This window comes from Bubalus bubalis, chromosome 10, assembly GCF_019923935.1.
Source record: "Bubalus bubalis isolate 160015118507 breed Murrah chromosome 10, NDDB_SH_1, whole genome shotgun sequence".
NCBI lineage: Eukaryota > Metazoa > Chordata > Mammalia > Artiodactyla > Bovidae > Bubalus > Bubalus bubalis.
This window is the reverse complement of record NC_059166.1, coordinates 74,176,870-74,195,316: the sequence shown is the minus strand read 5'-3', so window position 1 is coordinate 74,195,316 and position 18,447 is coordinate 74,176,870. Positions and strand designations below refer to the sequence as shown.

The following is an 18,447-nucleotide window of genomic DNA, read 5'->3' as shown; positions in this document are numbered from 1 at the left end:
TGGAATGCCTTAACATTCCAGGTTCCTATGCAATATTGCTCTTTAGAGCATCAGACTTTACTTCTATCACCAGTCACATCCACAGCTGGGTGGTGGTGTTGCTCTGACTCTGTCTCTTCATTCTTTCTGGAGTTAGTTCTCCACTGATCTCCAGTAGCATATTGGGCATCTACCGACCTGGGGACACTTTCAGTGTCCTATCTTTTTGCCTTTTCATGCTGTTCATGGGGTACTCAAGGCAAGAATACTGAAGTGGTTTGCCATTCCCTTCTCCAATGGGGTATGTTTTGTCAAAATGCTCCACCATGACCTGCCCATCTTGGGTGGCCCTATATGGTATGTCTCATAGTTTCATTGAGTTAGACAGGGCCGTGGTCCATATCATTAGACTGGTTAGTTTTCTGTGCTTGTGGTTTTCAGTTTGTTAGCCCTCAGATAGAGAAGGATAAGAGGCTTATGGAAGCTTCCTGATGGGAGAGACTGACTGAGAGGGAAGCTGAGAAATTGGTATGCAGGTCAGAAAGCAACAGTTAGAACTGGACATGGAACAATAGACTGGTTCCAAATCAGGAAAGGAATACGTCAAGGCTGTATATTGTCACTCTGCTTGTTTAACTTACATGCAGAGTACATCATAAGAAACGCTGGGCTGGAGGAAGTACAAGCTGGAATCAAGATTGCCAGGATTTTATCAATAACCTCAGATATGCAGATGACACCATCCTTATGGCAGAAAGTGAAGAACAACAAAAGAGCCTCTTGATGAAAGTGAAAGAGGAGAGTGAAAAATCTGGCTTAAAACTCAACATTCAGAAAACTAAGGTCATGGCATCTGGTCGCATCACTTCATGGCAAATAGATGGGGAAACAATGGAAACAGTGACCAACTTTATTTCTGGGGGTTCCAGAACACTGCAGATGGTGACTGCAGCCATGAAATTAAAAGACGCTTGCTCCTTGGAAGAAAAGCTATGACCAACCTACACAGTATATTAAAAAGTAGAGACATTACTTTGCCAACAAAGATCCATCTAGGCAAAGCTATGGTTTTTCCAGTAGTCATGTATGGATGTGAGAGTTGGACTATAAAGAAAGCTGAGTGCTGAAGAATTGACCCTTTCGAACCATGGTGTTGGAGAAGACTCTTGAGAGTCCCTTGGACTGTAAGGAGATCCAACCGGTCCATCTTAAAGGAAATCATCCCTGAATATTCATTGGAAGGACTGATGCTGAAGCTGAAACTCCAATACTTTGGCCTCCTGATGCAAAGAACTGACTCATTGGGAAAGACCCTGATGCTGGGAAAGATTGAAGGCGGGAGGAGAAAGGGACGAAAGAGAAGAGGATGAGATGGTTGGATGGCATCACCAACTCAATGGACATGAATTTGAGTAAACTGTGGGAATTGGTGATAGACAGGGAGGCCTGGCATGCCGCAGTCCATGGGGTTGCAAAGAGTCGGACATGACTGAGCGACTGAACTCAACTGAACTGTACCTTAGATCTGCCACATAATCACTTAGGATAATAAGGTGACATGAATCAAGAGTCCTCTTAAAAAAGGGGAAGGGTGTATTTTTGTTGTTTCAAATTTACTTCTGGCTACATTGGCCTTACAAATAGCTGCAAAAAGTAGAGAAGAGAAAAGCAAAGGAGAAAAGGAAAGATATAAGCATCTGAATGCAGAGTTCCAAAGAATAGCACGGAGAGATAAGAAAGCCTTCCTCAGCGATCAATGCAAAGACATAGAGGAAAACAACAGAACAGGAAAGACTAGAGATCACTTCAAGAAAATTAGAGATACCAAGGGAACATTTCATGCAAAGATGGGCTCGATAAAGGACAGAAATGGTATGGACCTAACAGAATCAGAAGATATTAAGAAGAGGTGGCAAGAATACACAGAAGAACTGTACAAAGATCTTGTACAAGAAAGATAATCACGATGGTGTGATCACTGACCTAGAGACAGACATCCTTGAATGTGAAGTCAAGAGGGCCTTAGAAAGCATCACTACAAACAAAGCTAGTGGAGGTGATGGAATTCCACTTGAGCTATTTCAAATTCCTGAAAGATGATGCTGTGAAAGTGCTGCACTCAGTATGCCAGCAAATTTGGAAAACTCAGCAGTGGCCACAGGACTGGAAAAGGTCAGTTTACATTCCAATCCCAAAGAAAAGCAATGCCAAAGAATGCTCAAACTACACAAAATTGCACTCATCTCACACGCTAGTACAGAGAAGGCAATGGCAACCCACTCCAGTACTCTTGCCTGGAAAATCCCATGGATGGCGGAGCCTGTTAGGCTGCAGTCCATGGGGTCATGAAGAGTCCGACACCTAGTGAGCAACCTCACTTTCATTTTTCACTTTCATGCATTGGAGAAGGAAATGGCAACCCACTCCAATGTTCTTGCCTGGAGAATCCCAGGGATGGGGGAGCCTGGTGGGCTGCTGTCAGTGGTGTCATCACTTAGCAGCAGCACATGCTAGTAAAGTAATGCTCAAAATTCTCCAAGCCAGGCTTCAGCAATATGTGAACCATGAACTTCCAGATGTTCAAGCTAGTTTTAGAAAAGGCAGAGGAACCAGAGATCAAATTGCCAACATCTGCTGGATCATCGAAAAAGCAAGAGAGTTCCAGAAAAACACCTATTTTTGCTTTATTTACTATGCCAAAGCCTTTGACTGTGTGGATCACAATAAACTATGGAAAATTCTGAAAGAGATGGGAATACCAGACCACATGATTGCCTTTTGAGAAACCTGTATGCAGGTCAGGAAGCAACAGTTAGAACTGGACATGGAACAAAAGACTGGTTCCAAATAGGAAAAGGAGTTCGTCAAGGCTGTATATTGTCACCCTGCTTATTTAACTTCTATGCATAATACATCATGAGAAACACTGGGCTAGAAGAAGCACAAGCTGGAATCAAGATTGCCGGGAGAAATATCAATCACCTCAGATATGCAGATGACAGCACCCTGATGGCAGAAAGTGAAGAGGACCTAAAAAGCCTCTTGATGAAAGTGAAAGAGTAGAGTCAAAAAGTTGACTTAAAGCTCAACGTTCAGAAAACTAAGATCATGGCATCTGGTCCCATCAGTTCATGGAAAATAGATGGGGAAACAGTGGAACTAGTGTCAGACTTTATTTTTTGGGGCTCCAAAATCACCGCAGATGGTGACTGCAGCCATGAAATTAAAAGACGCTTACTCCTTGGAAGGAAAGTTATGACCAACCTAGATGGCATATTCAAAAGCAGAGACATTACTTTGTCAACAAAGGTCCGTCTAGTCAAGGCTATGGTTTTTCCAGTAGTCATGTATGGATGTGAGAGTTGGACTCTGAAAAAAGCTGAGCACCAAAGAATTGATGCTTTTGAACTGTGGTGTTGGAGAAGACTCTTGAGAGTCCCTTGGACTGCAAGAAGATCCAACCAGTCCATTCTAAAGTAGATCAGCCCTGGGTGTTCATTGGAAGGACTGATGCTGAAGCTGAAACTCCAATACTTTGGCCACCTCATGCGAAGAGTTGACTCATTGGAAAAGACTCTGATACTTGGAGGGATTGGGGGTGGGAGGAGAAGGGGACTACAGAGAATGAGATGGCTGGATGGCATCACCAACTCGATGGACATGAGTCTGAGTGAACTCCAGGAGTTGGTGATGGACAGGGAGGCCTGGCGTGCTGCAGTTCATGGTGTCACAAAGAGTTGGACATGACTGAGCAACTGATCTGAACTGAAGTGAAATACTTTTTAAAAAATTTTCCTCTAAGCATTTAATCTAGTATTCTCATTTTGTCCTGCCACTTAGATTTTATCTGTATGAGATGCCATGGAAGTGTTAAAATATGTTCTTCTTCTTGCATTTTTTCTGCCTGTAGTCATAGCCTGTATGTAGTGCAGTAATTGAAGGGAACAACCTAGTTCTTCTTGACTTATCTCTTTCTTTCATCTTCTGACTTTCATGTATTTGTTTACCATGTCTTATAGAGTTTATTCTTAAATTTTTAAAATCTGTTCTTTCTCATCCATTTCTTCTGTTATTACTTTGATTCTAGTATTAACCTTTTGGCAACTAAATTATTGTGTGAAATATATGATCATTCTAGAAAGATTAGAAATTATAAACAAAATGAAGAGACTGAAATTTGCCTTATAATCTTTGCAGAATAAGATTATCACTAAATTATTCTTAGCCCCAAAGAGTTAATACCTAGCATGCTATTTTCTTTTGTCAGTTCACTCAATACCATATTGTATAGAATTTTCCTTGTCAATAAATGTACTTACACAAAGTAATTTTAAAGTCTGCTCATTTATCTCTGGATCTGATTCCTATAACACTTTCTTTTATCCCAGCCAGTTATGATTTCAAATATACATTAAGGAGACACAAATCTTTAATAATTTAGGTTATCTGATAATATCAAAGTGCTAGTAAATCAGCTTAAAAAAATGAGAAACATACAGGTTAAGTACAGACTGCTCTAAGCAGAAAGAGAGAGATTAAGGCACCAAAGAAAACATAAGAAGTTATATGAGACCTGAAAGGAGGATCACTAATGGCCCCTAAAGGGACAAAAGCATCAATTCTGTTTTTTTTTCCTCTCACTTTTACGCTGTGAGTACCATCATATATCGTTATTGGGCTAGCCTTAGTGGTATGCTTCTAGTGGTATCTACCCATCATGTGAATCTGTTACCAAAGCTCCTTTTTTTCTTAGACCCTCTTCTTGGCATAATTAATCAAAGGGAAGAGGAATTGAGTACAATTTCTAATCTACCACCTTCTGAATCCTGAACTTCAGCTGTACTGGTATAATCAAAGAATACTCATAATTGCTATGTACCTATGGACTTTAGGGCTTCCCTGGTGGCTCAGATGGTAAAATGTCTGCCTGCAATGCGGGAGACCTGGGTTCAATCCCTGGGTTTGGAAGATCCTCTGGAGAAGGAAATGGCAACCCACTCTAGTACTCATGTCTGGAAAATTCCATGGACGGAGGAGCCTCGTAGGCTACAGTACATGGGGTTGTAAAGAATTAAACACGACTGAGTGACTTCACTTACTTACTTACTTACATGGACTTCAAATTGACCTGTCTTATTTCTACTTATGGCTATAAACCAGCTGTACTTGATACATTAGATAATTCTCTAAGATTCAGTATTAATGGTGAATAATATAAGAATAAAGAATGATTTGAAATAAGCTGAGGATTTTTAAAAAATTGTGTGTGGTCATCTAATTTATATGGCAGAACTTATATCTAGTCTGTAAGGGGTCTAAATATTCATAATGAAAAAGACAAGAGATGATATCTACTGTTGAGAGATGGAGTAGATGATCTTTCCCTTTTCTCTCCTACTATGTACATCTGAGATTTGTGGACATGATCTTATGTTTTATATGTGACCCTTGATTGAAAAGACAAACTGAGTAGGAACCTTGGGATCCAAGGAACAAAGATGACATTTCTTGGGTTTTGTTTTTGCCTCATATATCCTAGGCTGAGTGATGAAGAATATCAATGGATGCAAGGGAAAAAATGAGGGCTGGGCAATAAGAGCCTGCTCCCTCTAACCAAAGGACCAGGATAATGGCAGTCTACCAAGACAAAACTTGTAGAAAGTGAGCACTTTAATCCAGCCAAACACCACTGTAGAAGTCTTGCAAACAAGCTTGGGCTGCAGCCTGGACTTCTGTTCTCACCTGACAGTGATGAGACACCCTGCCTCTCGCTGATAGGGTGGTGTCAGGGAGACCTAAGTAGACAGTCAGGACTTTCACCATCATCCAGTGGTAAGGAGGCCACAAACTCTACTTTCCCTCCATTCATGTGTCTGTTCCACACATGAAAGGTGTGGTATATTCTGAATAAGCAAATGTTCAAGGAACAAACATCTGGTGCTTGTATGCAGGATAACGATCAGGAAAAAACTGAGCACATAGTGTGAGTTCCTTGTGATCTGAGGATGTGCCAGCAGTGATAAAAGATAAAAGAATTAAAGAGTGAATCCTGGAGAAACCATGCATATTTACAAACACTGACTTTTTTGGAACCGGCTGCTGTTGTGATGGCAATGCCAAGGGAAAAAACACTTATCCCTGAACAATCTGCCTTTGGTTTTTCCTCAGCAGTAAAACCCAGGTCCTATTTTATCATATAAATATCATAAACTTTGGTTTTATAGTCTACTGATGTCATAGTCCAACCCTAGGGACTGAGTATAATTAAAAGGAGACGGTTTCTAATTTAAAATCCTTTATAGAGATTCTAAGTCTTCCATTCAAAATAAAAATCCACCTAAAACAATATTCAACAGTTTACTTTCTAGGTAGCAATATCCTGGAGTTAATTTACTCTTAAAGTTAAGAAATGTTTTATGTGAATTAATTTCCTGGAGTCGCAGATGATGGAGTTTTTAGTCAACTGACAGGTAGTGAGTTGTACTGAGACAGCCACGTTAGTCATTATGCAGTTTTGTTGTCATCGTTGTTAGAGAGATGGTACCAATAAATTGTAACTGTGGGTTCAACTACCACATGTGAATTAGTTTTTAACATTGTTCCATGACTGTAGTTTATCTCTCAAAATATTTGGAAATACATAGTACTGTTTGGGTTGCTGGGCAAAGCAAATATATTGGAATCGATAGAAATTATGAACTTTCTCTAGTTGATTCAGTGATGTCACCTTTGTATAGGATGCATAAATTACTTTATTATCCTCTAATATATTATGATCTAATAGCATATTTTCATATTTCAGGATCACTACTTGCTGGAAAGTAGTATGCGTTGTAAAGTCTGAAGTTAGTCTGGTGACTCAAGTTTCAAATGTTTTAGTGTTTTAGCACCTTCACAGATGTGTGTTTTGTCTTCTGACATATTTCTAACTGTCTGTCTAATGGCTGAACCTGATCCTATTCATTGCTTTCCTCATGCTAGCAGTCACACACTTCTTTTCTTCACCTGATTTCTGAAAAATTTAAAAAAATTCTGAAAAAAAATTCTGAAAAATTATAATCTCAAGAGACAGCATTTTGTAACTTGTAAACAAACATAGAAGTTGAAAGCTCTCACTGAAGGGCTATTATTTACTTATAGATTCATAGAAAAGAAACCACTTGAAAGATTTCTCCAAAAGTGGGAGTATTTGTGCTTATGTGTGTGAAGATAGAACCAATCTATAAATAATCTACAATACTAGTGTTCTTTCTGATCCTTAACTATTGCATTTCATACATTTAAATATTTAAATATTTCAACTTGAAATCAATATGAATAGAGTTCCACAAATAAAAAACATTTGTTTTTATCTAGAGATGTTGCTTAAGCTGTATCATGAGATGTAGCTTGTTAGACTTGTAGTTGTTGGAAAGCATATGTTATCCCTCTTTGACTTGACATTTCTGGCATGTTGAACACTAACTTTTCCTCATGAATTATATCTTTAAAGTGCTCTTGGATGTGAAAAAGGCTGCATTCAGTTAATATGTGTCACAGTCAACATCCTGAATATAACCAGGGCACAAATTTTAAAAGTGACTAAACTTACTTGCCTAATTACAAGCATATCAGTTACTCTTCAGATACATTTATTTCCAGCAAAAATAATTCTAAATTGCATAGTAATTATAATTCACTTGGTTATATCCACTTTGGTGGTAATATATGCAAATATTTCTGTACTGTTACATTGACAGGCATCTTTTTTTCAACTTTTCTTTGAATTAATAAACTTTTAGAGCAGTTTTAGATTCACAGCAAAATCAAGCAGGAAATACAGAAAGTTCTCACATATTCTCTCCTTGAAACTTCCCCAACTAACAACATCTCATACCAGAGTGGTATACTTGTTACAACTGATGAGACTACATTGACATGTCATTATTATTAAGAGTCCATAGTTTGCATTAGGGTTCACTCTTGATGTTTCACATTCTATGAATTTTGACAGATGTCATAATGATGACGTGTATCCACCAATGTAGTGCCTTACAAAAGAGTTTCACTGCCCTAGAAATTCTCTGCTCTGCCTGTTCATCCCTCCCTCTTTCCAACCCCTGCCTATCTTACCTTTGATCTGTTTACCCTGAACAGATAACGTCTGTTGTCAAGTATATAAAACATATAAAATGTGCTTTTGAGAGGGATGTGAGCTATGCATTGATTCTGGTCTTGAAGTTCATGTGATGTTTTTTCTGCATGTGTGAATAATGATGGTAAGATATTATAGCCTAATTTGTGATAATTTTTTTTCTGAATTGAAATCATTTAGAAAATTCTGAAGTAATCCTTAGAGGATCTAAGGATAACAGATGGTTCTTCTCCAGTTTCACATTGAATAGGTTTGCAGTGAAGCTATTTAAAATTTAATTTACATTGGAAAGATTGTTGTGAATATTAAAACGATATGTTTTGAATTGGCCCCCCTCAAGAGCATAACTATGAAGAAGTTCTAATGACTTTTACCTACTGGTCTGTGATTTAGAGATATAGTATCATGTATGATTCTTGACCTTTAATATCCTAATTATTCTCTTGTTTATTACAGCTTTAGTAGAATTACTTGAAAAATTTGTACTTCATCTTTCTGAAAGCCCATCTGAATACTACTTCCCTTCAGTGGAATATACAGGTACAATTTAAACATTTTGCATTTTGGAAAGTGCTTGGTATGCAAATAGATAATGTTTCATCAGTTCAGTTCAGTTCAGTTCAGTCGCTCAGCCGTGTCCGATTCTTTGCGACCCCATGAATCGCAGCACGCCAGGCCTCCCTGTCCATCACCAACTCCCGGAGTACACTCAGACTCACATCCATCGAGTCGGTGATGCCATCCAGCCATCTCATCCTCTGTTGTCCCCTTCTCCTCCTGCCCCCAATCCCTCCCAGCATCAGAGTCTTTTCCAATGAGTCAACTCATAGAAAAGTGTAATTAGATGCAAATATACACAAGGTTTTCCATCCTTAAAATCTCTCACTTTGTGTTATATACATTCCAGATATCTTCTTGTCTCTTCTGTGCAAATGTCTGGGTTTCCTTGTTACTTTCTAGCTTTTTTGTGGTTGTTAACTCTTTTTTTTTTTTTTTTTCTGTCTACCCATTGAAATTTATTTTTCCTTATGGCGGTATCTTCCGTTCTTCAGTTTTTATCCACTATCTCATCTGTTTGTACTGTTTTATTTTGCATACATTGATGACTTCTAAGTTTATCTCTTCTACTCAAATATCTATAAGCTTCATTCTCATATTTTCCAGATGCTTGATAGGTAAACATCACCTGAATGTGCTAAAGAACCCTCAGGCTCAAAATGTCCAATAAGAGCGTTACTTTATCATACCTCATTGAGAGACTTCCTCTGTCTATACTATTTTGGTGGGCAGTGCAATCATCTGTCCATCTAAACCAGGTTCCCGCCTAGTCAGCAAACCATATTCTGTGTTCTTAATATATTTCAAACTTAACCCCTTACCTCTGTCTCTCCTCTTCTTTATGTTAGTTTAAGCCACCGTTACTTTTTGCCTAGGTTATTGCAACAGGTTATTGTCTAGGTTATTGTCTTTACCTCATTTTTCTAATTGGAGTCTCATTTTTTTTTTCAGAAGTATTCTTTATGTTGCTTTCAGAGTGACGTATGAAGTGTAAATCTGGCCTGTTCATTCCTCTACCTTTTAGAAGTTTACCATTGACCACTGCGTACAGTTTAAGATTCTTATCATGACACCCAAGGCCTTAGGTTACTCTTCTTCTTTCTTCTCTAGCATCATCCCCTTTTCTCCATGCCTCATTTGTTTTTCAGAAACACTAAACTATTAGCAGCATTGCCAGCCTCACCTTCTCTTCTCCAGATACACATTCATTTATTCAGCAAATTGATATTTTCCTCCACTATATAATAAAATTGCTCAAAGCACTTGGACACATCAATGAACAAAAGAGAGAAAAAAAATCTTGCCTTGATAGAGTTTACCTTTCTATTGGAAGATAGACAGTAGATAAGTAAAACATCCAGTATGTCAAGTGGTATGGTGGTAAGTGAGAAATACACAGCAGGGAAGGAAAGTTTAATGTTAAATAGTGTTTGGATCAGCAGAAGTTGGCAGCAAGATATATGAATGTTTTCAGAGGAAGAAAATTCCAGCAATTGACTAGGAAGGAGACTGGTATAGCTCAAAAAGAGTAAGGGGGAGAATTTTTGGTGTTGAAGCTAGAGAGGATGATATGTGGATGGGGGGCCGATGGGGGCACACTGCATGGCTTGTGGGATCTTAGTTCCTGACCAGGCATTGAATCTGTGCCTTCAGCAATGAAAGCATGGTCTTGACCACTGGACTTCTGGGGAAATCCCTGATAGAGGGATTTTAAAGTTATTGCAGAATCTTGAACATAGGAGTGACATCCTCAGATTTACATTTTTAAAATATTACTATGGCTGCTGTATTGGGAAAAGACTGAAGAACAAGGAAGATGAGTTAGGAGGCTATTGAAAAGATAATGATGAAAATTGGCAATGGCTTGGATGAGGATGTCAGTGGAGCTGGTCAAAAGTACTTGGATTCTAGTTCAGACAGTAAAGCGTACACCTGCAATGCAGGAGACCCAGGTTCAATCCCTGGATCAGGAAGATCCCTTGGAGAAGTCAACCCACTCCAGTATTCTTGCCTGGAGAATCCCATGGACAGAGGAGCCTAGTGGGCTACAGTCCATGGGGTTGCAAAAAGTCAGACACGACTGAGTGACTAACACATACACACACACACACACACACACACACACACGTATTCTAGGTATATTTTGAAAATAGGACCAACAGAATAGGCTAACAGACTGAAGATGGAGTGAGAAAGAGGGGAGTCAAAGACCTAAGTTATTGATCTGAGCCACTGGAAGGGTGGATTATCAAACACTGAGATAGAGAAGAATGCGTGAAGAATAAGGTTGAGAGAGGAGATTAGGAGTTTGCTTTTATGTTATATTTTGAATACTTGTTACACATTTAAGTAGACATACTCTGTACATGTTGGCTGTTTGAATCTGGAATTTAGGGGGAAGGTATGTGTTGAAAATACCAATTACTAAATCTTCAGCTTACTGTATAAAGCTAATGTACATCTCTTTGTCCTGTTTTTCTCATATTCTGACTTAATGTCTAATCCTTCATGTGGCAGCACACTCCTATAGGGTAGTTTCTGTGTCTTACTGGTCTTGTCCTCTGCACCTAGAGTAACAATGTCAGTAATTGTTTGACAAATAAAGGAAAGAATGGAATGAAGGATAAGAGCTTTGTATACTGTGTCAATGCATTTGATTTACTCTATTGCCTATTAAAAATGAAAACGTTTAAGATTTCGGACCAGAAGCTTTACTTGATTCATCTGTACTTTAGGATGATTAATTTAGTAACTATGTAAAGGATGAGGTAGAGAGAAGAACTGAAATTTCCCAAAGGTGAATATCCAGTAAGTGAAGACACTGTGAAGAAAGCAGAGAGGTAGCCTAGATTCACAGTAATAGATCATCAGGGGGTATTGCCCCTCTTTCTCATAAGAATAACATGACTTTTCTGTTTGCTTAAGAAACCATCCTTCAAATATGCATTTATTCAAGTTAGACATAATGTTTCAAATCTCCATAGAAAGAAAGAAAATTTTAAAGATATATTCTCAGTCTGGGTTACTTATATTTTTTTAACTGTGTTATTCATCACTGCCCAAACACGCCCTGTGCATTCGTATCATTGAACCTGTTGTGCTCCTAGTGTTCATTCTGGATAAACTTCTTTCTTCCTCATGACATCCATGTGATAATGTCCAACTACTGTAAAGTCACAGCTAGAATGTCACCTTCCCTCTTACTCTCAATCATAAGTCCCTCCTCTGTGCTCCTATTGCATTCATCTTAAACTACCAATTTGATATTTATCACATTGTGCTTCCCTGGTGGCTCAGTTGGTAAAGAAGCCACCTGCAATGCAGGAGACCCAGATTTGCTCCCTGGGTTGGAGAGATCCCCTAGAGAAGGAAATGGCAACCCACTCCAGTATTCTTGCCTGGAGAACCCCATGGACAGAGAAGCCTGGTGGGCTACAGTCCATGGAGTAGCAAAAAGTCAGACACGACTAAACAACTGAACACACGTATGGCTAATTTAAATTATTTCATTAGTTTCAAATGCCTCTTTCTCTTTAATATAGCTTTTGAGATATTTTGTTAGATTAATTATTCATACCATTAAATAACATCTATGTTCACACAGTACATCTGTATAACAATTCTAAATCTGTTGGGATTTACAAGTACACATATATGTAATTAAATCATAGTGACATCTAATGCAGATTTGGGAAAGGGATAAAAGTGATCATAAGAAAATGAAAGCAAAGAAATGAGAGGAAAACACAAGGTAGAATAAAACAGAAATTAAGGTAGATGAAGAGAATTGATAACTTTGAGTCCTGCTTGTGAGTAGAATAATGCACTGAGGCATCTGATGTGCATTATATTGTTCAACCCTGTAACTACCCTTGAACAACATGATTTTGAACTGTGGAGGTTCAGCATGCAGATTTTTTTTTTCCCCAATAAATACCTACTACAGTACCACCAAATCCATGGTTTGCTGAATCCATGGATGTAGAGCTGAGTATATGGAAGGCCAATTGTAAAGTTATACTTGAATTTTTTACCTGCTGCATGGGGTTGGCTCCCTAACCCTTGCATTGTTCGAGGGTCAGCTGTACTCTCTGAGAGCAGGTGTATAATCATCACATTTAAAAATCGGGAAACTGAGATTCAGAGGGAAGAAATTAGGGCTAATGAAGAAAATTTTGAAGAAAAGCATCTGTGAATAAATTACAACTTTATGAACAAACCTGAAAAAGTATGTGGAAAAAAACATACAGAGATTAATGATCAAGTCTGTAAGAGAGGAAATAAGTAAGAAGTGGTAATCATGGAAATTTGAATGCCAGAGGGGCTATCTTCAGTAATATAATCTTCAAATTCTACAGCTCTCTTTGGTACATTGTTCTATTGGGTTATATGTTCTGTAGATAATCTAAAATTAACATTATGTTGTGTGTGTTATCTGAATATTCAACAAGGCTGATTGCTCAGTGTGCGTGCATTTACTACCCTCTGGTATATTTCTGAATTATGATGAGGAGATCTCAGATGTTGGCTTTACTGAATGTATTATCTAGGCAGTTGTTGTTTAGTCACTAAGTTATGTCTGACTCTCTGTGACCCCATGGACTGTAGCCCACCAGGCTCCTCTGTCCATGAGATTTCCCAGGCAAGAATACTGGAATGGGTTGCCATTTCCTGCTCCAGGGGATCTTCCTGACCCAGGGATGGAACCTGTGTCTCCTGCATTGCAGGCAGATTCTTTACCACCGAGCTACTGGGGAAGCATATTATCTAGGCAGATAAACCCTGAATGTGAATTTAAATTCTTAAAAGGCTCCAGGTAAACAACTATCCAATAGTGTTTTAGAGAATGAATGAATGAATGAATAGTGTTTTAGAAAATAAAGTGGCTTCCTGTTGATTGATTACTATTTATTATTATGATATGGGCTAAGTTTGTTGCTAGTATTGTTTTCTTCTCATGGCTTTAGATATCCTAGTCCTTTATCATTAATTTTTTGGCTAGTGAAACAATGGTTTGCAATTACAAAATTTTATTCTATTTACTTTAAGTAAACAAAAACCATGTTTTGATATAAAAGATGTTTCAAAGCAGACGCTGGATAGATATATTTAGTGTTTTTTCATGTTTCTTGAAATGAGAAATTGATTGGCTTTTTAAAAATGACAGCTTGCTAAACCCTAAGGTAGCTGAAATTAGAATAACACAGTCATCCATCTGTTGTTAGCTCCCTCAGGATTTCAATCCATTATAAAATTTGCAAATCTGGAAAAATCAAATTAGTTTGGCTGTTTATCCCCTTAAAGAAAGAGGAGAGAACAAACAGATAAAAGTTCTGCACACTTGAGGTTTGTAACTCCACGCAGGTGCCTCTCCGAGTCCTAACAGACGTTAACTGTTTGTCAGCTCATTTTCCTAGAACGTGTTGGAGATTTTTCCTTCTATAATTGCTTCTTTAAAATGATAAATTAAGCAATCCTTTCAGGGTGGTAAATATTTCAATTTTATCCTTTTTCTCTTTATGTTAAACAAAATTTTGGAAAAATATCAGGGAACTTTGCATTGTTTCACCTTTCCATTATTAAAATATTTTTACATTTATTATATACAGTTAAATGTCCATTATACTTTCTTTTGATATTCAGCAAATATGCTCTTTTCTGTCTTACTTTTATGGAGGATATTTGTGAGTATGCTAGATAGTCGCAAGGAGGTATATAATATGAATGACCCTGTCCACAAGGAGGGGGGAAATAGAGCATGTATCTAAAATGATGAATTAAATTAATTTGCAGCACATGGTAAATAGAAAGTAAAGAAATGGAAAACTGCCATTTCTCAGCTGGCTACTTTGTTTCAGGCAATGTGCTAGAACCATTAAGATAGCTTTTTGAATTGAGATTTTGTCAAATGAGGGATTGTGTGGTAATGCCATAGGTATTCAGTGGAGAGTGATCAGTGTTGACTAATATCATAGTGGAAGATTAAAGGAAAAAACAATGATAGAACTGCCTCCTGGGCTACGACAGCTGAAAGAAATAGGAAAGGGGAAGAGTCTTGCAGGCAAGGGCAATTGTGTAATCAATGACATGGAAAAGAATAATACTTTTTTCCAAATAATGCTGACTATATAAGTCGGGCTTTCCTGGTAGCTCAGTAGTAAAGAATCTGCCTGCAATGCAGGAGCCACAGGAGACACGGGTTCAGTCCCTGGGTGGGGAAGATCCCCTGGACGAGGGCATGGCAATCCACTCCAGTATCTCGCCTGGAGAATCCCCATGGACAGGGCCTGGTCGTCTACAGTCCATGGGGTTGCAAAGAGTCGGACATGACTGAAGTGATCACACATAAGTTAGGAGACTTAGATACTTACACTAGCTTACTGGTCATAAGGAATTAAATTTTATGGCAGTAAAAACTGAATAAAATGGATAGATAGCAACCCCATATTTAAAAAGAAGGTACAGAACCTTCAGGCTTATTTTGGGTAAGGAAGAAGGCAGGAGGGAATGGACTGGTTGGTTTCTTTAGAAGTAAAAGTTTTCTGGCTCTGCTATTGATATAACAGGACTTTCAGGAGAGTCGGTAAACAGTCACACTGTAACAGCTCTTCTAATACTGTATTTGTCATCCAGTGGAGATATGCTTTACTCTTCTGAAAATTTATTTGCTGCTGTTACTGCTAAGTTGCTTCAGTCGTATCCGACAGTGTGTGACCCCATAGACGGGAGCCCACCAGGCTCCTCTGTCCTTGGGATTCTCCAGGCAAGAATACTGGAGTGGGTTGCCATTTCCTTCTCCAGTGCATGCATGCATGTTAAGTCACTTCACTTGTATCCAACTCTGTGCGACCCTATGGACAGCAGCCCACCAAGCTCCTATGTCCACAGGATTCTCTAGGCAAGAATATTGCAGTGGGTTGCCATTTCCTTCTCCAGAAAATTTGTTTAGTTTCTCACTATTAGCCAAGTGCCAGCAAAATAGATTTAATTTCTTCTACTCCTGCTCTGTGCTAGCTTTCTATATTAAAAGTAGAACAGTATGTATTACCACAGTGAGTAATTTCAGTCAACATTAAGTTAATTTTTCAACTCATTTTGTTCTGAGATTATTATATCGGTAATTAAAATGATTGGTTATTGTAAATAGTTAATGCTGAGAATGAATTAGGCATTGATGAGTAAGTAGGGCAAGTCTGATGTTATAGGTGTCATTGGTTGATTGACCTTTATTCAGTAACTTTATTACGCTTCGCAGTGACTCTGGGGAATGGAAGTTATATTATCCTTTTGTTTCGTGATTTCAATATACAGAAAAAAATGTGTTAAATTCTATCTATTTGCATCTCCACCTTGCGTCTTGTTTGATATGTAAAGCACAGTTTTTGTTGTTCATTGGATGTTTGTTTATTTATTCATTTAACTCCTCATTCATCCTCTTGATATTTATTAAGCAGCGTATCACTTATTGTTATGTATCACACACTATTATCCACATTTCAGTAAAGCACTGGTTGCCAGAGGTGTATCAGGGTCCCCTGAATACATCTATTTTTATCATTGAATTTCAGTTAATCATTTTGCTCCATTTTATTTCTGAAGATTTTAATTTCTGCTTCATAAATCGTATTTAGTCCAAGTTAAGTGTAACAAAAGATTATTTCACTCAACTTTTGTGGCCCAAGATCCATTTCTGCTTGTCAGGTTGTCATACTGTATGTCAAATACAAATTAAAATTGAAACTTCTTTTTAGATATATACCCATAAACCATTTTCTGACTGACATCCTACTAAAGGAAACATTCAGTGGAATTTTATTCACTCTGAAGTCACCTAAATCTTTATCATCCTAGTAATTTTTTGAGTGGATATGTGATGTTTGTTTTGGTATACTTAATAACTCATATATTCTCCTTTAAAAATCCTTTTGGAGATTTAACCGGTACTTTCCTTAAAATAAAATTTGTATAGCAACCTATGACTGTCCAATTGAAACTATCTCTAAAGTTCTGTTTTACTTCTTTAAGTGTGGATTTCAACTCAGTGCATAGAAGTAAGCTGTAGAGGTCCATCTACCAACACCATGACGGTTATAAGTAGCAAGGGATTCTTAGCTATATAAGCTGTAGCTTAATTGCTATCATTATGAAATTTAGCAATATTACTAAGACTGTATTGTGATCAAAATAAGTATAAGTCAGATGTAGCTTATCAAGAAATTAACAGACACTTATTTTTAAAAATTGTTATTTATTTTTGTCCAAGGGACTCTCAAGAGTCTTCTCCAACACCACAGTTCAAAAGCATCAATTCTTCGGCGCTCAGCTTTCTTCACAGTCCAAATCTCACATCCATACATGACCACAGGAAAAACCATAGCCTTGACTAGACGAACCTTTGTTGGCAAAGTAATGTCTCTGCTTCAATATGCTATCTAGGTTGGTCATAACTTTTCTTCCAAGGAGTAAGCGTCTTTTAATTTCATGGCTGCACTCACCATCTGCAGTGATTTTGGAGCCCAAAAAATAAAGTCTGACACTGTTTCCACTGTTTCCCCATCTATTTCCCTTGAAGTGATGGGACCAGATGCCATGATCTTCGTTTTCTGAATGATGAGCTTTAAGCCAACTTTTTCACTCTCTTTCACTTTTATCAAGAAGCTTTTTAGTTCCTCTTCAGTTTCTGCCATAAGGGTGGTGTCATCTGCATATCTGAGGTTATTGATATTTCTCCTGGCAGTCTTGATTCCAGCTTGTGCTTCTTCCAGTCCAGCGCTTCTCATGATGTACTCTGCATATAAGTTAAATAAGCAGGGTGACAATATACAGCCTTGACGTACTCCCTTTCCTATTTAGAACCAGTCTGTTCTTCCATGTCCAGTTCTAACTGTTGCTTCCTGACCTGCATACAAATTTCTCAAGAGGCAGATCAGGTGGTCTGGTATTCTCATCTCTTGCAGAATTTTCCACAGTTTATTATGATCCACACAGTCAAAGACTTTCGCATAGTCAATAAAGCAGAAATAGATGTTTTTCTGAAACTCTCTTGCTTTTTTGATGATTCAGCAGATGTTGGCAATTTGATCTCTGGTTCTTCTGCTTTTTCTAAAACCAGCCTGAACATCTGGAAGTTCACGGTTCACATATTGCTGAAGCCTGGCTTGGGGCATAGCCCTGTAATTAATGCAGAGCATTGTCGGTGAATACGATCTTCACTCTTGTTTCAAAAACCTGTAGAAAACATTGAGTAGTCTTCCTTGCTCAGCCTCTTGCTAGGAGAAGTGCAGAAGTGGTATCCTTCTTCCCTAGATGCAGAGGTTCATCTTCCAGCACCATAATGGTTATAAGTAGCAAGGGATTCTTAGCTATATAAATTGTAGCTTAATTGCTATCATTATGAAATTTAGCAATATTGCTAAGACTGTATTCTGATCAAAATAAGTATAAGTCAGATGTAGCTTATCAAGAAATTAACAGACACTTATTTTTTAAAATTGTTATTTATTTTTGTTTAAGAAATTACCCCTCTAGACTAGGTAGTTGACCAACCAGTCTGGTTTGCCCAGGACTGTGAGAGGTTCCTTGGAGAAGGCAATGGCACCCCACTCCAGTACTCTTGCCTGGAAAATCCCATGGACAGAGGTGCCTGGTAGGCTGCAGTCCATGGGGTCGCGAAGAGTTGGACACAACTGAGCGACTTCACTTTCACTTTTCACTTTCATGCACTGGAGAAGGAAATGGCAACCCACTCCAGTGTTCTGGCCTGGAGAATCCCAGGG

General features: G+C 38.2%; 1 protein-coding gene across 2 annotated transcripts in view; it reads left to right on the top strand.

Moving 5' to 3' along the window:
• TBC1D32 (TBC1 domain family member 32) overlaps positions 1-18,447 on the top strand; it is a 211,652-nt gene that overhangs the window by 155,450 nt on the left and 37,755 nt on the right. For both annotated transcript variants that reach the window (XM_025294780.2, XM_025294778.2), the window contains one exon: positions 8,570-8,653. In XM_025294780.2, coding sequence (XP_025150565.1) covers positions 8,570-8,653 — 84 coding nt within the window. The remainder of the gene's footprint in view (positions 1-8,569; positions 8,654-18,447) is intronic.